The sequence below is a fragment of the Pararge aegeria genome, chromosome 8 (assembly GCF_905163445.1).
Source record: "Pararge aegeria chromosome 8, ilParAegt1.1, whole genome shotgun sequence".
Taxonomy (NCBI): domain Eukaryota; kingdom Metazoa; phylum Arthropoda; class Insecta; order Lepidoptera; family Nymphalidae; genus Pararge; species Pararge aegeria.
This window is the reverse complement of record NC_053187.1, coordinates 11506898-11531047: the sequence shown is the minus strand read 5'-3', so window position 1 is coordinate 11531047 and position 24150 is coordinate 11506898. Positions and strand designations below refer to the sequence as shown.

Sequence of the window (24150 nt, the reverse complement as noted above, 5' to 3'; positions counted from 1 at the left end):
GGATCTTCTCGGATATCTTCATTCCTGATTTGATCACATTGAGATGCTCCAAGCATAGCTCTCTCTATCGTCCGCCGAGTGACCCTAAGCCATCTTATGAGGCCAATAGTTAGTGACCACGTTTCAGAGATCACTGGCACTACACTGTTCGAATACTTTGATTTTCAGGCGTAGTATTCTGAAGACAAAGTTTATTCCGTGACAACACTTTAAGAACGTATTTGCTTTATATGTATTTACAAAATTGCAATTCTTTTATTTTGAAGTATTATATGATTATTGAATTATATGACACAGGCGTCAACTTTAATGTTTTGCGCTGGATTTAGTAGGTATAAGACTATTTAAATATATAATTTTGATGCTGAATTTATTTAAAGAAAATATTTTCTGTAAAAAAATCAACAAGTAAATGATGTGCCTGTTAAAATTCTTATAACAAGCCTCACATACAATTTTATATTTTTATTCAAAGGAACTCGTGGATGGAATTGTTACTTTCGAATATTCACCTCTAGCAAAGTAACTCCTTCATCTGAGGTATGGAGGGTAGAGGTAAGGAGAGTCATCTGTGTATATGAAAAAGTGTCGTCAAAATGTATTAAATTAGGATGGCGCCACATTTGCATCAGGGTAACTCTTAAAAGAAGCGCCAAATATAAATATTGTTAGAGTAGGCTCGAAAAATAAACAAGGAAGTAAGGTTATATTTACCACAATATTTTGTACAACGTAAGTTGTTGAAATTCTCAATAATTAACTACTTTAGTCGATAATGACATTAAATTTTTTAACTCGGCATACTTCAATTCATCTACGATTGCTACATTCATACCATACCCTGTGCATCCACCAGCGCCATTGTGGAGGATTTTTGAACTGTTATTTAGCGCAACAACTGGACACTTTTTCAACTTTTCTCCCATATAAGATGACTCTCCTTACCTCTACCCTCCATAATCTGAGGTCAGTACCGAATGGTGCAGACAAAATAATATGATCACAGACATAGACCATTTAATAAATCACAGGTTACATAGTATCTGTGGTTGTGATTGTCAATTGCTATTTGCTTGACGTAAAGTTCCGTAAATTAAGGTGAAGTTTTAATAAATATAATATTGTTTCGTTTTCGTGACATTAAATCAGATTTAATTTTTGTTAGGCAGACAATTGATGACTAGTTGTTGAAGATAAAACAATGGATGATTTGTATGCAAATTTGGAGAACTATCAGGATGAGAATATTATAGACGAGGTATGACATTTTAGTTTTAGCGCCAATAATGTATTTTTTTCAGATTTAATAATAAATCATTATAATCTCCACGCCTACAAGTCTCTATGCCTATACAAGTAACAATAAATAGCTCTTAGTATTATTAAAACAAAATTATTATTTTCAGTTAAAAAATGAAAATAAAGACCTAAAGATTAAACTCGAAGAATATTCTAGTGCTACGATTCGATTACAGAATGTAAGTATTTTATATCGTTTCGATAAAGATGTAACGGTAGTATACTTTAATGCGATGGGTTATTTAATGGACCCTGATATCGAATCGGTTTCAAAGTGACAATCATCAAGAATGCTAAAAGCTGGGGCCAAAGCATCCCCCTAGGATACACCTCAGCCAATTAACTTCTGAAATTGATTCCAAATTGATCCAAAGTACTACTTAACATCAAACTTGGTTGAGCTTGGTTGCACTGTGTCTCAGTAAGTTACTAAGCAACAGTTGCTGTAAACTGAAGAGGTGGTGGAAAGTAGCATAGTGACTAGAATGCGGTGGAAATGTTACTACATTTTGATTCTATTTTTATTTAAAGCTCAACTAGTGCCTGACTTAAAAAGTAGCCTATTGTCTGTAAAAGTGGAGAAGGCTGTAGTTGCCATTTTTTTTTGTAAGAAAAGAATTTGTCTGGCCTCCTCTTAATAAGCATACCAATTGTAAGAACATTCAGCTGATGATCCTGGCCATGTGTTTGTGCCCTAGGTTTAGCCAGGAATTACAAGTATTACCTAACAATTCCTAGCTTAACCTGGAGGCCAATAAAAAAAAAATTAAACCAGCCAGGAGTTAATAAATTGGTTGTGTTCACCCACATGCCTCAGTAAGCATATTATCTCTGAGCACTGAGTATTATAACTAACATTTTATAATTACCCACCAACCACCTATGCAATGCTTTGTGACTTTGAAATCATCACTCTGATAACCAACCTTTGGTAAGGCAAGCTGGATGTCTGTTTCTTTTAAGATATGGAAAATAAAATCATTTTATGTATCTTGATTTCAAAATGATGCTACAGTTCATGATATCTGACTAAGTTTGCTGTTCAATTTTTTAACTGCCACATGCAAGTGCCTTTTGTAAATATGTGTGCACAGACCACCTAAATCACCCATGAACTGAATTGTTTTATAAGTGTTCTGCACACTTACCTATGTAATTAGATATCTAGCTTTTATTTTCTAGATTTGCATCTACAGTGTTAATAATATAGCAACATTTAAGGGACCAGGTTATTTATCATCTCACACATCAAAATTTGAATTGAAATTTTGTAAATTTATACAGGCAACTCTGTATAAATTTACAAAATTTCAATATTAATATTATGTAGCAAGCATATGAAATTAAATTTTATATTTTCTGAAAAATCTTACTGTAGGTTATGCTAGAATTATATTTCTATTCTCTTTGATTTCAATTGAGTAGGTAGGTATTATGAAGTCCCACCAAAACAAACATCTTGAGATTTACACCTTTAGTTTTTGCCAACTTCTAGATTAAATTTATTATCTTCAAATTAAATGTCACCTTAGTTTTCATCAAAAGTTGAGCTACATTAGTGCAGTTATAATAGGGTATTGATTAATGTTCCTATTAAAAATCAAACCACCTTTCACTTTTAGGGTTATAGAACATTATCAGGTTTTTAAAAGTTACTTTATCAAAACAATATTTTTTAAATCTTTAAACTGTGGAATAGATGTGCATTAAAGTTATAGAATATTTTGCAGGATTTTGATAAACTGAACTCAGAGTACAAAAAATTGGAGTTGAATTATTCATCACTATTAAAAACTGCTCGTGCAGAAATTGAAAGAAAATCTGAGATGATCAAGTCTCTAAACTCAGAGTAAGTACTTTTAACATAAATCTTATTAAATTTAACAGGAAAGACATCTTTTACTTGACCTATTAAAAATTTATGATATGAAATAAAGCCAACCTCAGGTATAACTAATTTTTGTGTTTATAGGAAAGACCTTTTAATTATAAAAACATTGCAAAGTTCAGGTAAGAATTATTTGAAAACTAGACGGCGCATGCTTGATGCCCAGCGGTCAAATAAATCTGAAATAAATTCTGAAAGTACAGGCAAACCACAGTCAGAACCTCAGTTAACCGCAGGAAATCAAAATGAGGGAAACAGAAAGCAGCTAGACAGGTGGGGTAATGCATGAATATTTTAGTTTTTATGTTTATTGTAGTATAAATTTTACCCTCTCTAATAAAAAAATCTTAATAAAGGCATTATGCCTAGAAAGGCAGAGATAGCAGCAAGTTCCATCAGGGTTGCTCATTTTAAAAATGTTATTCCCAAATGATATATAAAATTCAAAATTCATTTATTTCAAGTAGGCCTAATATAAGCACTTTTGAAACGTCAAGTCTGTCTGTGTGTAGTGACTCTACCATACCATATAAATATTTTTAATAGTTAGTTACTGCCCTACTTTGCTCATAAGATAAATCTGATACATAGTACAGTTAGGTCTCAACTTGTTTTAAGCAAAGAGTATGTGATTGATGATCTATAAAGGCAGTATATTTTTTTAGAGTCACTTCATCGCATACCCTGTCAGAGGACACAATTTCAAGTCTGGAAAATAAGTCTAATTTAAGTGAAGATAGAGAATTAAGAGACTCTAAGGCTTATGTTAGGGATAAAACAGACAAAAAGAAATATACAAGAAAAGAAGTTCCTACAGATTATCCTATGCAGTGTCAAACAACTAAAAGAGACAATATTTTAAACAGATGCAAATCAATAGCCTTGTGCAGGTAAGGTTTTTAGGCAAAAACAAAGTTTTATTCAAAAACTGGTTTATTATCTAACATAACAATTACCTTTTAGCAGAATTGAACCAATATTTAGTTCTGATGACGATTTTGAGGCACTCAATCTAAAGAATATAAGGAAATCACCTTTAAAAGAAGATATTAGGTATAATGAAAAGTTCAGTAATAGAGACAACTGTTATCGCTCAAGTAAGTATTGTAACGACAGGACAAATAGATTCACAGATCATAATAGACATAACAAGTATGAATCTGGTTCAAAGTATACTAGGCATAGTCCAGAAAAACATCGTACTAAAAATGTGAAAGAGCATTCACAAACTAATAACTTAAGGAACGATTATAAAAATGGCAGACCAAGAGTCCTGAGGAGTCCACCCATGGATAAGTATAATCGTTCTAAAAGTCGAGATAGAAGACCCTTTGATAGAGAAAATTACTACGAAAAGCAGAGACATTCTCCTCATAACTACGAATATTCTACAGTGAAACATAAAATCAGAAATGATCATGAGGAGCCAAGTAGTAAACGTCACAAAACCGAATTGTTTAAAAAGAGTACAATAGATGAACACATTTATAATAATGACATAGAGAAAGAATTTTACTTTAGAAGCAGTTTCACGAAACACCAAGATATTTCAGAACCCACAACTTGCCAATCTCCTGATTATGTTAATAATGAGTGTACAACACTGCAACATATAGCCAAAGGTACTTTATTTTTATTGCATGTATATTTTATTTATTATTTTGAACTGAGGTAAATTTATAAATGTTATATTTCACAGAAATAAAACACACAGCTCTATCTCCACTTGAAGATCCTAGAGTTTCAAGCAAAATATATGCCATAAAAAGTAAAGAAAAAGTTTCAGCTGTCGATATAAAACCTATTAATGTTACAAAGTGGAATATACCAAACAAAGAAAAATTCATAATAAACACTAAACAGTTGCCAGAACCTTTAACAAAATATGTGGACGAAATATATATGGACATCGAGAATCCATTATTAAACGATTCTTTAGAATCCGGAGAAGTTCAGAGCTTAATCGATTACGACATTCGCTATACGAAAGAAAGTGATGTAAGTGGTAAGTGTGAAAATAAAGAAATTAACAAATATAAAGAACAAAGCGAAAAAATACATGATACGTGTGTTATAGATTATAATAAAACAAAAAGTCCTGCGATTAACAAATACAAAATACCAAAAGTTAAGAAACCTGACAAAATATCTAGTTGCGTAAAACATGATAGTTTAGCACCACCGATAAACAAAAACATTTCTGCTGGTAATTATTGTAATGAAACTAAAGAAGATAGTGAAATAAAAGAAAACTGTAAAATTAGCGAAGTGCAAACTTCAATTAATGAACAAACTCAAACTAATTTTACTAACGGAACACTCACACTAAAACAGTACAAACCAAATGAAATAATCAAAGCTACCTGTGGTGCAGTTCTACCAGTAAAAACCTCAGTAGCTGTAGGTACTCTTGCAGACGATTTAGAATTGAGCGATGAAGCTAGTGAAAGTACGGATCTAAAGAAAGATGTAAAAGAATCTAAAACCTTAACAAACGATAAAACAGCCATGGATATACCTCAGGATGAAAATAATTTGCCTTTAATTAAGAATCAAAATAGGGAATCGAAGGAAAAAGGTAAACACTTGCGTTCGAAAAAAGGATCTAAAGATTCTCGAGATGGTTGCAAAACTCGCAAAAGTAAAAAGAAAATAGACCAAAAAGAACCAAGTTGTACTGAAGGAGAAGAACTAAAAATAGTGATGAAAGTTAAAGACAAACAGAGCAAGCCAGTAATTTCAATTCAAACAAAATCTAAATTTAGCGATCTATTTGGCGACAGCAGTAGTTTAATTACACCCGATGATTTAGGAATACCGCCTACTGAAATTCATCTTCCGTTAGCCGATAAGTATGCCTCTATGTTTGATAACACTCAGGATGCTGTTGATCTTAATGTTGTACATATCAAAAAAACACAATCTGGTAACAATAATCTTCAAAATGATTTATCAAATGAAAAAACTATCACAGGAAAAGCTGATATAGATGATACTCTAGTCTCCAAAGATGTTGATAAATCTGCAACTGTAAGTAATTTACGTGGAGATAGTTTACGCGACAATCCCACCATGAACGATGTTTCGAAATTAATTAAAACTGTCATTATATCTACTGGTGTTCAACCAAAATGTACCACATCAGATAATATCAAATCACAGGATAATCAACAAGACAGTGAAAGAAAATGTATTGAACACACACAAGATATAAATATCGATAAGCTTAAAATACCAACATCCTTGCTGAACAATATAAAAGCGCTAGCAACTTCTACACCGCACAAACCACAGCTTGAAGATGGTGCTACAGCAATACCAGATGCTAATGTTGAAAACAATAGCATGATCTCTGATACTACTCATTTATCAACTAATGTATGTAATTCTTCAAACCCAGAGGAGACTGTGAATGAAACAGATATTCCGGATGTAAGAATATTCGTCAGAAGACGAAGAAAAATAATTAAAAGGCCTTAGTTTAAGATATATAAGGTTTAGTTATATTTGTGAATCACTTTGTTCCATGATTTAGATTTACCATGTTGGTGTGTAACATCATACTCAAAAACAATGTAATTGAGTGATTGTAATTTCAGAAAACTATACATATTTGTAATATAAAACGGTTTTATTTATTTTTTAGAGTTTAAGTTGTTTAAAGAGTTAAATAAACAAACCTATTTTTACAATACAAATTGAATTGTTTATGTGTAGCTTCGAATCGAAAATTCTTTAATAATGAGCAAATTATTGGTGTGCACCGATAAGTTTCGCTTTTCCCACGAAATAACAGTATCACATGTCCTACCTCTTTGCATTAACTCAAATCATGCAACAATAAAAAAAAAATAGCAGAATTCAGAATCAATTAAGAAGTGCCTTACAAAAAAATGCAAATATATCCAATATACAGGATTGAAACTGTTACCGTTTTATCATAAGTATAGATTTAGAAATTTTAAGTTGAATCGCGTTGTTTGGAATGTTTTCAAGTATTTTTGAAGAAACATCTTACACTTATTATTATATATTTGAATTTATATTAATAGAACTAGCTGTACCCTGCCACGCTTCGCTGTGGCACATTGTGATTGAATGGTTGAGAAAAATAGATAAAAACCATCCTTGATGCTTATTATACTCGTATATCATCATGCTAAAATTTCAGCTCGATCGGTGCAGAACTTTTTGAGTTTTTGAAGCGTACACAAACCAACATTTTTATATATATAGATATTTTGACCTAAACTTTTTCTCATTTTGTATTGCATTGAGCTAATTTTCTTAATAATGAACTAGGAAAATGTTACGTTATTTTTAAATCATTTATGTCAACTTAACTTACAATTGGACCCATTAATTTCCGTCTTTGTCTCTTGAAAATTCTCTCATTGTGGTAAAGGTAAAACGATATTCATGTTTTTTATAATTAACAACATGAATATCGTTTTGTCTATTGTCCATAAACACTTTACTTCAATTCAAATACATACCCAACTATTTTTAAAATTATTGGACCTTAAAAGTATATCGTCATGAAACTGTAAATGAAAAGAGTTAAATTATTCCCATAACAGTCTTTATTTTTCCTTATAAATATATTTACATAACTTAAATATAACTATACAGTAGGTACTACAATAATTGCTTATGAAAATTATTGGTACTAATCTTGGTACTGTATATTTAAATACATTGCACAGGTTTCAACTTTCAATAGGATATTAGACTGTTTTTTTATCATCTCAAATATTCCAGAATGTATGGTTAAAACTGTAAAATAATTGTTTATTTCGTTACAATTTTCGCTTTTTCGAATAAAAATTCATCTTATGTTCCGCGAATCCGTTTATTGTAGATGTTTAAGAATATGGTATTTTGTAACAACAGCAATACCACTGTTTATCAACTCGTGACGTCATTAGAGATTAAACCAATCGGAGCGTTTGTGTTCAACTGAACTTGACTCGGAAAAAATATTTTATTATGTTTTATAGAAAAAATATACTTCCTAGGGGCCCATGTGGAATGAATATTTAAAAATAAAAAAATAACTCAAAGTATGACACAAGCATAAGATATGTTTTAAATATAGGTAGTCAAATACCCTATTGGTTTTTCTGAAGTTCTTATAAAAATGAATTCGAGATAAAATCATTTTTTTAAACTTTTATAGAAATTACAATAATTTTATGATAAATTGTGGATCATTTATATTTACAAAATCCAGGTGCGAGTCGGACTAGCGCAAAGAGCAAGTATTATATAACTGTTCTTACGTATGAGTGAGCTCTATACAAATGAATAAAAATAAATTGATTTTTTGATGATGTTATATCAAACTGATCTAGAATCAGCTAAGTACTTAAATGTGTTCACGGGGTAATAGAAACAGTAAAAACGTGCCCGTTATTTCCGAAGATTGATATAATATTAAAGTCCGAGATTGACATAATATTCAAACAACCCAATCATCTTATATATTTTAATATACATCTTATATACGTTAGTTAGTTATATACGTTAGTCTTAGAGTTCCGGCCAATTAGTGTAACTAGCAAAAAAATATTCCATGTTAAGTACTTTTTAGGTAGTTCAATAGCAATTCTATAAGATACGAATATTATTAGGACTATTGTTAGGTTTAACCTTAAACATATATAAAATCAATTTAAATCAGTAACGAATATATAATATATATATTTAAGGGTGATCCGTTAAATAAAATAACAGAATTGGAATTCTAAAAGGAGTTACATTCAGTATTAGGAGTCTACATTCTCATAAATGATATTGGTCTATCAAAATTAACAAGGTGCCACATAATAAAAATTATGTGGCACTTTGTTAATTTTGATTTATTATTATTATTTTTAATATTATTATTATTATTATTATATAGGATGCTAAGCATGTCAAACGGTAATAAAAGCAATCTCGATTACTTGAGAATACAATATATGTTATCGTCAATATTTGAGCGAAATATACCTGCTTAAGGGTCGAAACAGAAAACTGATGTCCACGAGCTGGTACATCGCATCGCAAGAGTTTCACAGCACGCATTGTTCCAATGTTTTACGTCATACATGCTGACGCCTTTTTAGCGCATTTTTAGTCTGTTCTGCACGGCTAGCATGGGCTGGAGACATTCCCAAGGGGTAAGGGTAAAGTTTTATCATCTTCCACAGCTTTACCAACTCTCCAAGCGTTGGCGCACACCCGGAAATAGCCGTGTTAGGCATTGTGTGATATGGTCTCTTCTAATGACGATTCAAGAAAAAGAAGGCGAGAGTATTCTTTTTCGAGAAAAGAATACTCTCGCCGTCGGTCTCCAAAGCCAATTATAATGATCTATTATAATAGATCCTACTCTCTTCCTCCCCCAACTTTTTTTACTGTTAATGTTTGTGTAAATAATGCTTTTTTTGTAAAAACTGAACTAAATACTTTTTACATACTACTATACCTAGATTATACAAAATAGATTTATATTCACACAAGTACAGTTGACGATCGTCAAAGGTATGGTAACCCGAACCCGCCTCTCAGCATTTAGTGTATAACAGTTCTCTGCATTGCGAATTCTGCAATGCTCGGCTTGTAATTACTATCTGAATATGGCCTGATTCACACTTCGTTAAGATGCAGCAGGTGACAATTGATTAATATGTGAAATCCGTCCTCATCATCATAAAATCAACCAATTACCGGGTCACTACAGGGTTCGGGTCTTCTCCCACAATGAGAAGGGGTTAATGCTGTAGTCCACCACGCCCAGTGCGGATTGGTGGAAATCCATACTTAGTGTGTTGTTTGTTTATTTGCTCTTCCTTAACGCTTTAACTAAGCAACAAATTAATTTGATTTTTGGCATAGATTTAGTTTAAAGGATGGACATATAGATAGTAGACGCGGACGAATAACGCGAGCAACAGCCAATTTATTTATATTTAAATCAAACCGGCGTGTCTATAGTCGTAAAAAAGTAATAGGCCCGTTTTGACATTTGTCATCGCGACGTAACTAGTTATGGAACCATAAGACTCTGTACTCGATACTCACGATAAATCAATTCAAGTTTGTATCAGTACTTGATTGATTTGATTATGTATTGTAAAGTGTTCGTTCGTTCAAAGTATTCTTTTAACTTCACAACCAATTCGCGTGACTGGCTGTTGATTATACGTCCACTTTTCAACATGTTGAAACAGAGTTCGTACTATATAACAACAAACACAAAAATCGAGTCAAATCACTATGTTTAAATCAATATCCAAAGTAGAAGAGCAAAAGTTAACGTAATAGTAAACAGTATATATCAAACTTAAACGAGCGCACAGTCAACTGTACAAGATTGGGAACGAAAAACTGCGCATGCGCGCGGGGACGCTTCAGTCATGTGCCGCTTGGTGAGATACATCAACTCAGACTCTTTATTTAGAACCCAGTGTCGTCGATTCAAAATTTTATTTGCGGCTTTGAGAACTAAGCGCGGCGGCTTTCGATATTCAGTAAAAAAATGGTTACAACTCTAGAATAAAAAAAAAAGACAGAACGTAACTGTTTTCGAAACGTTTCGCAACAATTACAAATTGCATGCTACTATAAAGTAAGCGCAAAAAGAATACCCGCGATATATTCTTTCATATTATTTAACGTCCCAAAAAAATTTACGTATTTTTTAAAACACTGTATGTAGTTGATTTTTATTTTATTGTTTCTTTCAGTTTTGATCCAAGTTACATTCTATGGTCTTGCACAAATGTCAAAACGGGCCTATTACATTTTTACGACTATAGAGTGATTTTACTAATCTTTTCACCCTTGCGCTTAACATATGCACTTCTTAAAAAGTGTCAATTAGGCTTATTTATATCACATCCCGGCTCAAAAGCACTACGCGGTGCTCGCACATCGTTGGTGTAATTCACTTTTTATGGCACGGTTGAATTTATCACCAATTTACGAATACTCACAGTCAACGAACTCGGTGTAGTATGGAATACGAATTCCGCTTAAAAATGGCACTACTTAAAATTACCCCAGATAGGGGCTTTAGTGTTTAAACCATAGACCAGTTTGCATCAAATTAATGGTGGATGACTCTGATATTAAGTTACTGAATTACCGGCCCACTACAGGGCATGGGTCCTTCCACAATGAGAAGGGCTTAGGCCGCTGTCCACCACGCTGGCCCAATGTGGATTGGCGGACAATCTGGTCTTTCAACACCTATTACATAACATCATCCATCCAATTCATTGAAGTCATCATACAAAAATCCTATGCTGCAGCAGGCTTGCGTACTAAGTACCGCGATCGGCCATGCCAAGAACCAATTTTCACGCTTGCCGGAATACAACACGCGCCAACAACACAGCCACAAGGCAGCTGAATGGTCTGTGTTTGTTCGATCATGACTTCTCGAACTTCGTGCATTTCGATGCGCGAAATTCAATATTTGGTATCAGATAAACAGCGGTACGGTACAGTTCGCGAAGCTACACTCGCAGCTAACCCGGCAGACATAAAGTTTGAATCAAACTAAACTTAAACCGATCTACTATGGTATAATCAAAATAATTTGTCAGTGAAGCAGCGCAGTTACCCACTCATAGTATTCTCAGTTCGTTGTGCACAGGATACAATATTATTTGAGGAGCGCTACACGGATCTATACAAGAGCATAACCCCCCTATCCATAACTCATTCCAAAACTCACTTTAAACTTCCGTGAAGTGTATATGTTAAATATTATTTGTGTAGCACTGTACTTGACAAGGTCACACATCCACAACACTGAGTCACTTGATTAACTAGCATGACCGCTAAAAATATACTCACGCGGACGTCAACAAAATAAGTCTCAGGAGAGTAACGATTTCCTTAAAATTCGTGACGTATCCGTGTCATGAGTTCACGCGGTGGTCATGCTATTATTCGCGCTATAATCGTCTATGAGAGGTGGAGAGGCTGCTTAGTATGTTGTTAGCCATGGGTACATCCTCCGCGCTAGAGGTAGAGGGCGGGGCTTGGGGCGTGGCTGTAGTGCTATGGGGCGCGGGGGGCGCACGGCGAGGTAGCTTTGCCACAAGCGTCGGGGCGTCTTGATCGAGCGGCGGCACGTGCTGGTAGCACACGGCAGACGCATGCCCGGACCGGACCGACGAGAGTGGCGTTCCGCTTTTCCACGAGTTCGTAGTAGGATCGTAGATCTCTACGATGTCAAGGAACGCGGTGCCGTCGTAACCACCTGTTATTAACCATAAATGAAGGAATTTAGTTTTACTAACATAAATTATGCAAAAATAAATCTGATTCTTGGTCTTAGCAGCTATGGATCGACTTAACTTGCATACCGTCGCTGTAGCGAGCTAGTGATTCTACCTTTAGACATAGGATTGAGTGAATCTACCCTTCCATATTATATAAATGCGATCTAAATTGGTCGAATGAAGTATCGACTACGGGCTACGTAGATATTGTTTTTCTTAGTTATTCATTTGGAAAACAAATCGCTTTATATAATACAAAATTTTAACCTTATCTTTATTTTAGATAATTACAAAAAACCAGTAAAATTTTCTCAATAATGTAAATACATAGTTATTTAAATTGACTGATATAGCGGCGGACTTCGATTTCACTTAAGGAGTGGCGATTTCCAATCCCAGCACGCACCTCAAGTTATGTGCGTTTCTTATACAGTGAAGGAAAACATGTGAGGAAACGTGCATGCCTCAGACTTCACCATAATGTTCTCAGTAGCGTGTGGAATCCATCAAATCGCACTGGGCTAGTATGGTGGACTACGGCCTTAGCCCATTCTCCGGCCGGTAATGGATTGATGTGATTTGATGATGATAATGATAAGGACAGTTATTCTGTACATTAGCCGATCGGGTAGATACAACACGATAGGCACTCGAACGATAGTGCGGTGTAGTGATGTCGCGGCACTCACCCATGGCATATAGCTTGTTGTCCAGGACGGCCAGCGAGAGTGCGGACCTCGCAGCCCGTACCGGCGCGACCTCCTCCCAGGTGTTGCGCTCCGTGTCGTAACGTTCTACGGACGCGAGTTGCGCCGCGCCGTCGTACCCGCCCACCACGTAGATGTACTGGTTAAGTGCAGCCACGCCTGCACGCAAATTCTATTACAATTCACTTCTCTTAAGGAAATTTAAGACTTAACGGTCTCCATTACCAAACAAGATAAGGTGATAAGTGATGTAATATTAATTCTAGCTACTTTTCCAGACTGCGGCACTATAAGTTATTGACTCTATCTGATCGTAGAAAACTATTGGACCTTTGTTTTTTATATAGGCTTTTTAATAATGCCCTAGATGCGTCTGATCTACTTTATAAAGTTTCTGTCAGAATCCCAAGGCCGTTCAGTCGTGAAAAAATTATATGCCTTTTAAAGCTGCTGTCTCGAAAACAAATCTTTTTTTAATTTATTCTAAATGTATGTTTTTTTTCGTGGTGCTAGATTCGTCAAACTTATGTCACAGCCTGATGGATCTTACAGCTTATAAGTACTCTCATGTCTCTCGTAATCGTTTTTTCTCCTTCTAACTGACAATATAGTTTTTATTTGCAAGTTGTGGCAGTCTTTAAGTGGGTCTACAATATTACATTTATATGTTTTTTCATTGTTTTGTTTAGTTTTTAAGAGTTGTTGTTGTAACCTGTTGATTGTCCCTTAAATAAATAAATAAATAAATAAGATAGAACATCGCTATCGAAATTTTCAAACATGACCGCCTTATATATATTAAGTCTGAAATTTAACGGTCGGACCTTGGTCAACATCATCTCGTAGATATATCTTAATATAGTTACGGTAGAGCACATAACCAGAACTGCGCCGTACACATAAATTAAATTCAAGACACCAACCAGGGTTATTAGGTAATATAAATCATATGGTACAAAGAAATTCCCACCACGCATTGAGCGATCGCTCTGAATTGCGTAAATTGAAAGAAATAACCGAACCGCTTACCAGTATTGTTTTTCAAAAACAAAGGAAGCATAGACAAACTTTTTTGCCAAAAATCAAAGTTAACCTTTTTTATCCAAAGTTAGAGAAATATGCACGTCTATTTAAGTAGGGTTAAAATCAATTTTACCGGCCCCACTCCTCGCGTAGTGCATGGGTGCGACCTCGGTCCAGCAGTTGTTCTCTGGGTGGTAGCACTCAACGGAGTTAGAGCGTCGAGCGCCGTCGAAGCCGCCCGCCGCGTATAGAAGGCGGTTGACCACGGCAACGCCCACGCCCAGTCGAGCTCTACCCATAGCCGCAACGTATGTCCATGCGTCTTTCTCAGGGTCGTAGCTACGGGAAAAAAGAAAGATATTAGGTAAATGAGGTTGAAAAAACTTATTTTCATAATCTATGTAAATATCACAGAAAAAAAAAATATTGCTGACGTAAGCTCTTACAAGATTCAGAAAACTTTTTTAAAATAATGCCAAAGTTAACTCTCGACGAAAATATTTCGTTAGTTGTATATTTAAATTAAAAACATTATAAGATTAATTATAAAATAATTTATATATAGGTAATGTCTGACGGCCGACTGGCGCAGTGGGCAGCGACACTGCTTTCTGAGTCCAAGGGCGTGGGTTCGATTGTGTTTTCCAGTGTCTGGGTGTTTAAATGTATATAATAAGTATTTAAGTAAAATATTCATCAGTCATCTTAGTACCCATAACACAAGCTACGCTTACTTTGGGGCTAGATGGCGATGTGTGTATTGTTGTAGTATATTTATTTATATTTTTATATAAATTATTTTAAAGCACTTTCGTGATTATTTTTTTCAAAATTACAAATATAGGAGATAACAGCTTATCTCCTCCAAGTCCAAGCATAAGCACTAAAAATATATAAAATTAAATTTTCGAGGTCATCCACAATGCTTCAAACTAACCATTCAACAGTTTTGTGATATTCCGATCCCGCCGATCCACCCACCGCATACAGAAGACCGTCCATTACTGCCACACCCACCTGATATGATCACAGAACACTAAGTTAGGGATATAAAACCTTATAAATAGATTTGACAATAAGGCTTGAAAGTATTACCTACTCATTTTTAATTTTAGTCGGCCCAGTAGTTCTTAAAATGATCGCGTTTAAGTAAACAAAAAAACAAGCAAACCAACTCTTCAACTTTATATATTAGTATAAGATAATAAAACGCATATGTAAAGCGGAGACCCATGCATCTTTATTCATATCTTCTTCGAGTAAACGAGGAATATATTGCAAAAAGTAATTTTAAACTTGGTGTTAATGTATTTGAATTAATATATAATAATATAAGAAAATAACATCTCGAACTTTTTCACTTGTAACCTATCATAAGTAAGTATCAAAGTATTTATATTCTATCATAATTAAACGATTAAAGTTAGTTCTTCCTAAAATAAAGATAAATAATTTGGTTCGATTATTTCTTAAAACATATTGCATTTAATCAACAATTAATATGGTAGTGGTCCTATTCGATCAACGCTGATGAAAACACCATCGTCACCCATCAAATCAAAAGGCCGAACGCTCAAGGCCATTGGTGTGATTTCAACCCTTGATCGGTTGAGTACTGGTAAATGTTGAGGTGTACAGCAGAGATTTGATATTTGACCATATACAGCGTATTAAAGATAATAGATATGTTATTTGACCATATTTCTAACCAAATGGTTGACCGCTTTACATAATTCAGTAAAACCTTCACGAAAGAAAAAAATGTGACACCTCTAACGAAAATTTGGACTAAGTTTTTCTTAGTTATTAATGGAAATTTTAACATTAAATATAAACACTGTATATGTAAACATCCCAGAGTATTTTGCTTGTTTTAAATTATTTTAATTACTTATTTATACTGATATTTTCTCCAACTGTAGGTAAAAAAAAACAAAATTTAATTGATGGTGAACTCGACTATTCGGAGTCGGAGTCGTTTGGTATTTAGAATTCATCAAAAATCGCAAAAATAAAATTGCTTATTTCGACTTTGGTACTGAAATCGAATGCGTTCATATCATAATTTAAAATGCCATATCGACCACGTCGGACGCAGCGTGTATTGTTATATGCATACCCTATGTCGGGGCGTGGCCATAGGGCTACAAGGGCGCCACTGTTCGGTGCTGGGGCTATACACGTCGACCCAGTCGCTGTCGTACGATGAGCCCGGAGAAGTGTTGCGGCCGCCAACCGCGTAGAAGAACCCCTGATTAGCAATAATACTAATTGTATTGGATGACTTATTTAAATAGAAATAAGAGAGCTCTCTAATGAATTATATTAATTAATAGTCAGGTAATATTAGAGTGTAAATAATAACTGACTATACTATATCTACTAATAAGTTTTATTTTGTGCAATAACTACGATTACTTATACTCAATTTTCTCTAACTACTTTCATTATGTAAACAATCTTTTGATTATTTTTTAGTGACAAATTAAGTTTTTAAAATAGGGGAAACACATATGTTGAAATAAATAAAAACAAATAAAATAATAAGCGATATACTTTATGAATGCATGATTTTATTATTTTTAGAAATATTTTTAAAACGATTTACAAAAAAAAATGAAAGATTGTTTACGTAAAGACGTGTAAGAAAAAACAGAGCGAACTTATGCTCTTTGTGAATCTTTTTTTTTCTATCTTTCTTTGGCAAACAAAAATACTTACTTAGACATTCATTTGAATTATTTGTTTTAACTATATATTTATTTTATATTAAGGTACTTAATAATTATAGAATATAAAATTTCGACCACCTCATTGCAACACCAAAACGGGGTGTCATTTGGCTTCCTATGTGGAATCCATGAACACAATAAATAATAATAAATAAATAAATATAGTATTAAAATGAAACTAATTTTTCATTATCTACATATTTGTTTCTTAAAATTATCGAACTAACAGTATTCCAAACTTGAATCAGGAGGGTTTTAACAAAACTGGATTGTATGTTATAACTTTTAATTAACAATAAATTACTTTTAGAAATGCTGCCCCAAGTCCAGATCGTGGTACTGTTAGCCTTGGTAGAGTGGTCCAGCAGTTGTCGTCCAAGTTGAAAGCCTCGAACACGTCTATGGAATGTCTGAAGTAGCCGCCGGCCACGTATATGATACGCGGAGTGTTGGGCCGCCGTTCCTTTACCACTGGCTTCTTGTGTAATGTCAGATCCTGTTACAATTTTCAAAGGCAAAATTTCTTTATTCAAATAGGCCTTTACAGAAGCATATAAGCATATAAGTGTGCATATAAATAGGTAGGATGCGAGCTATAAATTTTTATGTGCCAAGAATCCAGATTGAGCCAAACATAACAAAACGAACAGACACACTTCTGCATTTAGATTAGTATAGACAATGGTGTGCACTTTTTTTGGTGCATGTTCGCGGTTCTTAAACAAAATAACCGATTTTTAACCCCCGACGCAAAAAGCTAGAGGAGTTATGTCCGACCAAAAAAGCAAATAACATACTTTTTTACAACTTAATATGGGTGTCAAATGATTAGTAGAATACTATAATACACTATATGTCAAATCATAAATCCAATATGACCGCAACCACAAAATGGCGAATTAAAATTTACCACAACTCTATTAATATGGATATAAATGGCCATGGGCTTGACTGGGAGAATAATGTGTAGTAGTGTATACATTGGAAGTCGGGGGTTTTTAAATTATTGAATTTATAATATACCTATTATTTGTACCAATTCTTGGCAACATGTAGAGTATTATTAGGATGCCTACGCTAGTCGTTTAACACATGCACGCCACTAAGTATGAATGAATGAATTATTTATTTATATGTATATGATTTATATATATAGTATCGATGTCTTTTTCAACCTAGTCCAGTGCGATGGCAGACTGTAAGGGCGCCCACTGGAATGTTGTTAGAATTATGACAAAGATCCAGGCAAGGCATATCAATACGGCTTACCTTAAATATCTTAGCGAGGTACTCTCTACACGCAGGGACTTTCTTGAGAACGGAACATGTGCTCATCTGCTCTTTGAGGAAGTTAGGAGTAAGGTATTGACAGCGCACGGCTTGTAAAATATGTTCCATGCGCGGGTACCTTCGGTCCTCATCGTATTTTACCTATAAGCAAAATTGACATGTAGACTTTTTTTGGATTAATTACTTATTATACATGTGACCGCGCATTTATTTAAACTTGTTTTTAAACTCTTTATTTTTACACTACGGCGAAGTCGGGGAAAGAATCTTAAGAAGAAATCTTTATTCGTAGAAATCTCTGCCAGGCAACCTAAGGATTAGGACACTTATTTTTAACCATGCGTGAAATGATCTAAGTCCATAGCTAAGTATAAACTGACTCTAGATGGTAATAAAAAACTGGACCCTCCTAGCCTCCTGTTTTAAGTTATTGAATGTAAGTAGTTATTACCTTAAAATAATGTAATAAACATATACATGAACGCTTCAGTTTCTAAAGTGCTTGTGCTTTTATATATAAGACTGCATGAATGAAGAATTTTTGAATTTGAATTTAATATATTTAAACCATCTTCATGTAGGAGTCGGTTAAAAGTTTAATAAAAATCTAAGGAATGAGGATAACATTAAAAACAGGTTGGTACGCATAATAAGAATTTTCCTTAACACGTTAATGTATTTCGCTTATTTAGTCATGATGACAAGATTGGGTGCAGTGCGCACATTATGTGTTTACCTACTACCTATTACTATTAGGTATTGCATAAAGATTAAAACATAATTACGTCATAAACATATTTAGCGACGAAAACATAAAGGATGCCATTTATTAGCATAGAACTATTAACGAAAACTAATAGTTCTATTCATTTTTATTAAGCAACATAAAGAGTTCCATATAGTGTAAGAAAGAATAATTAAAATGCCGATGCATACATATCCGGGTATCGGTCAGGAGTTCTATGTGAATCCATTTCTGGTTCTTAAATTTTAAAATTAATGGAACTAAATGCTATGATGCTAAGACGAAAAACAATTAAATTATGTAATATATAAAATAAGATATGCAATCGTGGGGTTTTCTTTAGGATTTTAGAAGATCCATAATTCTCTATTCTTCTTCAGTATATTATTTTTAAGTACCTCTTAAAGTGAAGCCTGCGAAAAAAATAATCTAAGCGAGAGTGAGAACCGCATTAGAATCCCTTGCAAAAGGAGTTTTCTCGTTACCACGCAAAGGATTTTGTATAAAACAAAGTTTCTAGTAAAGATAGAGATGTTTTGTATTGTGTTGAATGAAGTCACACTGATGTAATAAAACGGATTGGATTCCTATGCCCATTGTCGCGTACCACACACTGTATCGTTTAGTTGTAAGCTAGGTTAAAATACAACTGTAATTAAAGAATTAAAATAGTAATTTTGGTAATATTTGCTTTTGCGTAACCCTTCGCTGCAGCTTATTTAACTCTTCTCAAAATAATGAAAATTGAAATGAAATGAAATGAAAATTGAAATGAAAATGAAATGAAAATTTATTTGTTCACATAAAACAATAGCAGATAAGGCGGAGAACTTCTGTTAAGTTTAAAACCTGTGCCAGAAGATCTCGCTCTTCCATTACAAAACACATTTTTATCTCAATTTATTTATATAATACTTTTGATTTTTTACTTTTTCTGACATGCGAGTAAAACATGCAGTGTGAGTGCGATTATGTTATGTGTACGTGCGTACACATAACATAATCGCACTCACACGCATAATTTACGTACGTACGTAAATTAACTAATAAGTACGAAAATTTCATTAAAATCATGTGTTTGTGTGTTTCATAAAAACTTTTTTTAGCACGAAGAAAGTAGTACTTATAAGATTTTCGCTTTAGATCTACCCAACCTATAGGAATACTGCATTTTCGGGGATGAAAATTTTGCATACCCTGACTGAGACTCTCGGGCCCATAAATTATTCCTATTTGTTACTTACCCAACTTAAAACCGAAGTGTAAACTTCTCGCTCCTCTCTTACATTTAGTTCATCTTTCCGTATCAAACATATTAGTTCTTGAGGCGTTAATTGTAAAAACTCTTCTTCTTGACACACCTGAAAAAAAGATTCAAATTCAAATCAAAATTCATTTATTTAAAGTAGGCCTCATATAAGACATTTGTATCGTCAAGAGAAGAAACCAGCAAGAAACAAAGTAGTCGCTTTTTTCAAAATTTAAGATGATTATTGGAAAGGGCCCGTTTAACCACCTTCGGATGAGTGTGGAATAGCTTATTCATAACTTTTGTCTTTGTCATTTGACACAAAGCAAGAAAGTGTCAAAACTTAGGCTTCAGCTAAGTAACACTTATGAGAAGGTGGTGAAATGTGACCTAAGAGTCGCTGGCAGATGGACGCGTTTATGAAAATGAATACTAGCAATTGTTCTTGCTATCTGTTACCGTCGATAATGTCAGCATCGAACTTATCCAAAAATATAACTATCCAGGTCGAATTTTAAAACTTGGTTGAAAGAACTTCGACAAGAAAGCTGAAAGAAGAATTCAGTTGGGCTGGACAGCTTTTGCAAAACTGCGTCAAGTCGCCGATACGCTCATGCCTAAAGACGAAAGTCTTTAACGAGTGTGTCCTGCCTGTAATTACATGTGGAGCGGAAAGGTGGACACTGACAGTCGAGCTGATCCACAAATTCAAAGTCTGTATGTAGTATGAGTAAGGCGAAACAGTCGACTTACAAGAAATGGTCATAAATTAGTGTCATCTGCATATCGTCTGCGTAAGGTACAGGGGTCATCTGTGGGATTGAGTATACGCTTTTATAATATGATTCCTAAGGTGATTTTGGACCTGCCAATGCACAAGTTTAAAGAATTTGTTAAAACACATTTATTACAGCGAGGTTACTATACAATTGATGATTTTTTTAATGAAGAGGTTGCTAGGAAGCCTCCGGCTCAGCTTTCAGCTCTCACAAGATAGAAAAATTAATGTTAAAATGCAAAATGTAAATTGTTGATGTTGGAAAAGAGCAACTGATGAGTTTCTTGCCGGCTTCTTCTCGGTAGAATCTGCCTTCCGAACCGGTGGTAGAATCACAACAAACAGACAGACTTGACGTTTCAAAAGTGCTTATATTAGGCCTACTTGAAATAAATGAATTTTGAATTTTGTAAGACCGTATGTGGTGGCGCGCTCTTGGAAAGGCCTATGACTAACTTTGGGTATCTGAGATCAAAATGGCCCGTACGATAATTGTATCGTGGCATTGGCCAATTTTATAAGAAAAGACCTAATATTTTATAAAATAAGACCTCGCATTTGTACGGAAAATAATTAAATACTTATAATAAATCTGTAACTCAAAGATTTCTGAACATTTAATATATTTTGAAAATTTTGACCGGGGGATGCTTTATAATCGATACTGAGTCCAAAACTGATTTTTATTTAATATTTGTCTGACTGTCACGTAAAAACTACTGAACGGATTAAAATAAAATTTGGTATAGTTGTAGCTGATATTCCGGGTCAACATATAGGATACTTTTTATCTCGATAAACATTAAGTATCCTCCGGGAAATGGGATGAAAATTTTTACCAATATAAAATACCTCAGTTATATTTGAATCGATTGTAATAATTCTTTTTTTGTTTGAGAGTGTATACTATTATGCATGTGTTGTCTAATTTTAATGAAGATCTGATAAATATTGTCGGAGATAAAGGACATAACTTTTCACAGATAACAACACGTCGCAAGGCATACGACAACGATTCCAGATCGAATGCATTACGTATGGTACGCCTGTATTCGATCTGGAATACAGGCTCATAGGCTTCTTTTTATCCCGGAAAAGCAAACAGCTCCTACAGGATAGAATCACTATTTTTTCTGCATTTTTCTTTCTAAACTAAATCCGCGCAACGGAGTTTTAGATTGACGTGTTTTTTAGATAGGCATAGTTGAAATATTATCAAGATTTTGAGTTTGTTTGGTTGAACGAGCTAATCTCAGAAAATGCTGTTTCGATTTCGATTATTTTTTGGATTGGTAGTATCTATTAAGGCTGTATAACATCACGCTACGACAAAAAATATCCTTTTTGAGATATTCCGATGCGTGCGAATTGCGATGCGTGAAGGGTAAACGTTACGCCAAACGACGTATATAATATGTAGTATCGGAATTGTTTCTTTGAAGTTCTATAAAACTGTCCGCGACAAAATACGACTACTTTTTGAAGATTACCCATTCGCGGACGAAGTCGCGCGGGTCCGCTAGTTTTTATTATAATTGCTCAAAAGTTTTGTCATTTCACATTTCTTTAACTTTAGTTGAGTATTTTTAACGACCTTTAGTAATAACCGTCAAAGACAGATGTAGAGATACGTGAAAATTTTAAGGATTGGTTAATTCCGACATGAACGCGGTAAACAATAACGTTGACGCACTTAAGTAACTAAGTGAAACGACATGACTAAGCAGTTTTTTAATCAGCACAAGCTCAGTTATCTTAATAACAATGATAAAAATACGCTAGCTTGTATAATTATTTACTTTTTACATCATTGTAACTTAGCAGGTGATTCTGAAAAAAATGTGTTACTCTAAAGATTTTTGATTCATTAGGTGAACAGAAATATCGCCCATACTTTATCTTAAAATAGAGGCCATTCTATGTATCGAAGAGTTAATTTATATTTATTGTCACGATAAGTAATTTTCCTTCCCTAAATAAAAAAAACAAGTGTCAGTCAGGCGAATGCACCGAAGGGGTTAATTACTTCGGGAGGACAATTAATATAAATAGTTATTTCATTATGTAAATTAATCAAAATAAATGTTTTTGAATCGCATAACTAAGTTTACATATTTCTATGCTAAGTTTTTTTATTAATTGATGAAAAAGATGACGCGCCATACGGGATATTTATTTTTTATACTGGTGCGCAATCTTTTTATTTGATAGGAGTTTTATTAGCCATGATTAGGCGAAGATTGTTTTATCTTTTATGTATTTTATTGTGTTAATCATGTTTATGCAAAAGAGATCTTTAAACAAAGCGTGATACTATAATATAATTGCACTAAGTATGTATATTAAAAAAATCTTATAAATTCATAAAGTGAAGTCAGTTTGCCTTCTATGAAATATTTAAATGCAGTAATTTGAAAAAACACTGAAGTGATTTTTTTATGCAGTTATACAAGATAACCACTCTTGTAGGTTTTCGTATAATATGTAAATAATAAATTGTTAGCTCTTTCCAGAAAACTATGTGGCATAGTAGGTATTGAATTTATTTATAATCGTATAACCTATTTTTTTTTTGTATTTAAGAACATTTAAGTGGTGATATTTTATTTTTGTTTAGCGAAGATAAAGGTTAGTACGCTTTTTAGAGGGTTCCTACTGCATATCTTTATCCTAAGGCCCTCCGTGTCTTGTGCAATAAGGCATTCAGATTTGTTGTGGTCGATTTGTAATTAGTATAATTAAAGTCTATGGTCTTGGCTAAGTCTAAAAGAAATGAAATTAGAATTTGTATTGTCACCAAGGCAATTGGAGGTCTACAAAACTCAAACTTCATGTTGTATCACCCGGAACAAGGTCAAGTTTATTAGATAATATTTTATTTAAAAAAAAATTATAATAATTAATAGTCCTGCGATGAATCTTAAGCTTAGAAGTAACTTTATACTGTATTTATTATATGTCGCTGTATAGGGTCAGATAGGCCCACGTCTGACTGTCTGAGAAAGACATCAAACTAATAAAAAAATATTAGGTAATTCAAATCCAACCGTCACCTAAGGCGAGGATCGGCCTCATAAGAGGCGAACATAGTTTCATCAAGCTTTTCTCAACCCCGGCAAAGCCCATAACGGGGCTTGACAACCCGCCCAATTACGCTG

At 33.9% G+C, this 24150-nt stretch overlaps 2 protein-coding genes across 7 annotated transcripts in view; one reads left to right on the top strand and one right to left on the bottom strand.

Moving 5' to 3' along the window:
- Positions 1 to 1077: 1077 nt before the first annotated feature.
- LOC120625772 (uncharacterized protein PFB0145c-like) lies at positions 1078 to 6861 on the top strand. Of its 4 annotated transcripts, none has more exons than XM_039892972.1 (7): positions 1078 to 1258; positions 1407 to 1478; positions 3018 to 3148; positions 3272 to 3460; positions 3853 to 4077; positions 4154 to 4809; positions 4887 to 6861. In XM_039892972.1, the coding sequence occupies exons 1-7, from the start codon at positions 1202 to 1204 to the stop codon at positions 6665 to 6667; spliced, it is 3111 nt and encodes a 1036-aa protein (XP_039748906.1). In that variant the 5' UTR covers positions 1078 to 1201; the 3' UTR covers positions 6668 to 6861. The 4 variants fall into 4 exon arrangements, with proteins under 4 accessions (XP_039748906.1, XP_039748905.1, XP_039748907.1 ...); XM_039892971.1 differs by having other exon boundaries at positions 4151 to 4809; XM_039892973.1 differs by having other exon boundaries at positions 3030 to 3148; positions 4151 to 4809; positions 4887 to 6860.
- A 4072-nt stretch (positions 6862 to 10933) lies between these two features.
- Positions 10934 to 24150, bottom strand: part of LOC120625783 (kelch-like ECH-associated protein 1B) — a 32080-nt gene continuing 18863 nt past the window's right edge. For all 3 annotated transcript variants that reach the window (XM_039892987.1, XM_039892988.1, XM_039892990.1), the window contains 8 exons: positions 20210 to 20326; positions 18200 to 18361; positions 17235 to 17426; positions 16318 to 16449; positions 15136 to 15215; positions 14332 to 14537; positions 13158 to 13334; positions 10934 to 12446 (listed from right to left, as the gene is read on the bottom strand). In XM_039892987.1, coding sequence (XP_039748921.1) covers positions 12139 to 12446; positions 13158 to 13334; positions 14332 to 14537; positions 15136 to 15215; positions 16318 to 16449; positions 17235 to 17426; positions 18200 to 18361; positions 20210 to 20326 — 1374 coding nt within the window. In that variant the 3' untranslated portion in view covers positions 10934 to 12138. The remainder of the gene's footprint in view (positions 12447 to 13157; positions 13335 to 14331; positions 14538 to 15135; positions 15216 to 16317; positions 16450 to 17234; positions 17427 to 18199; positions 18362 to 20209; positions 20327 to 24150) is intronic.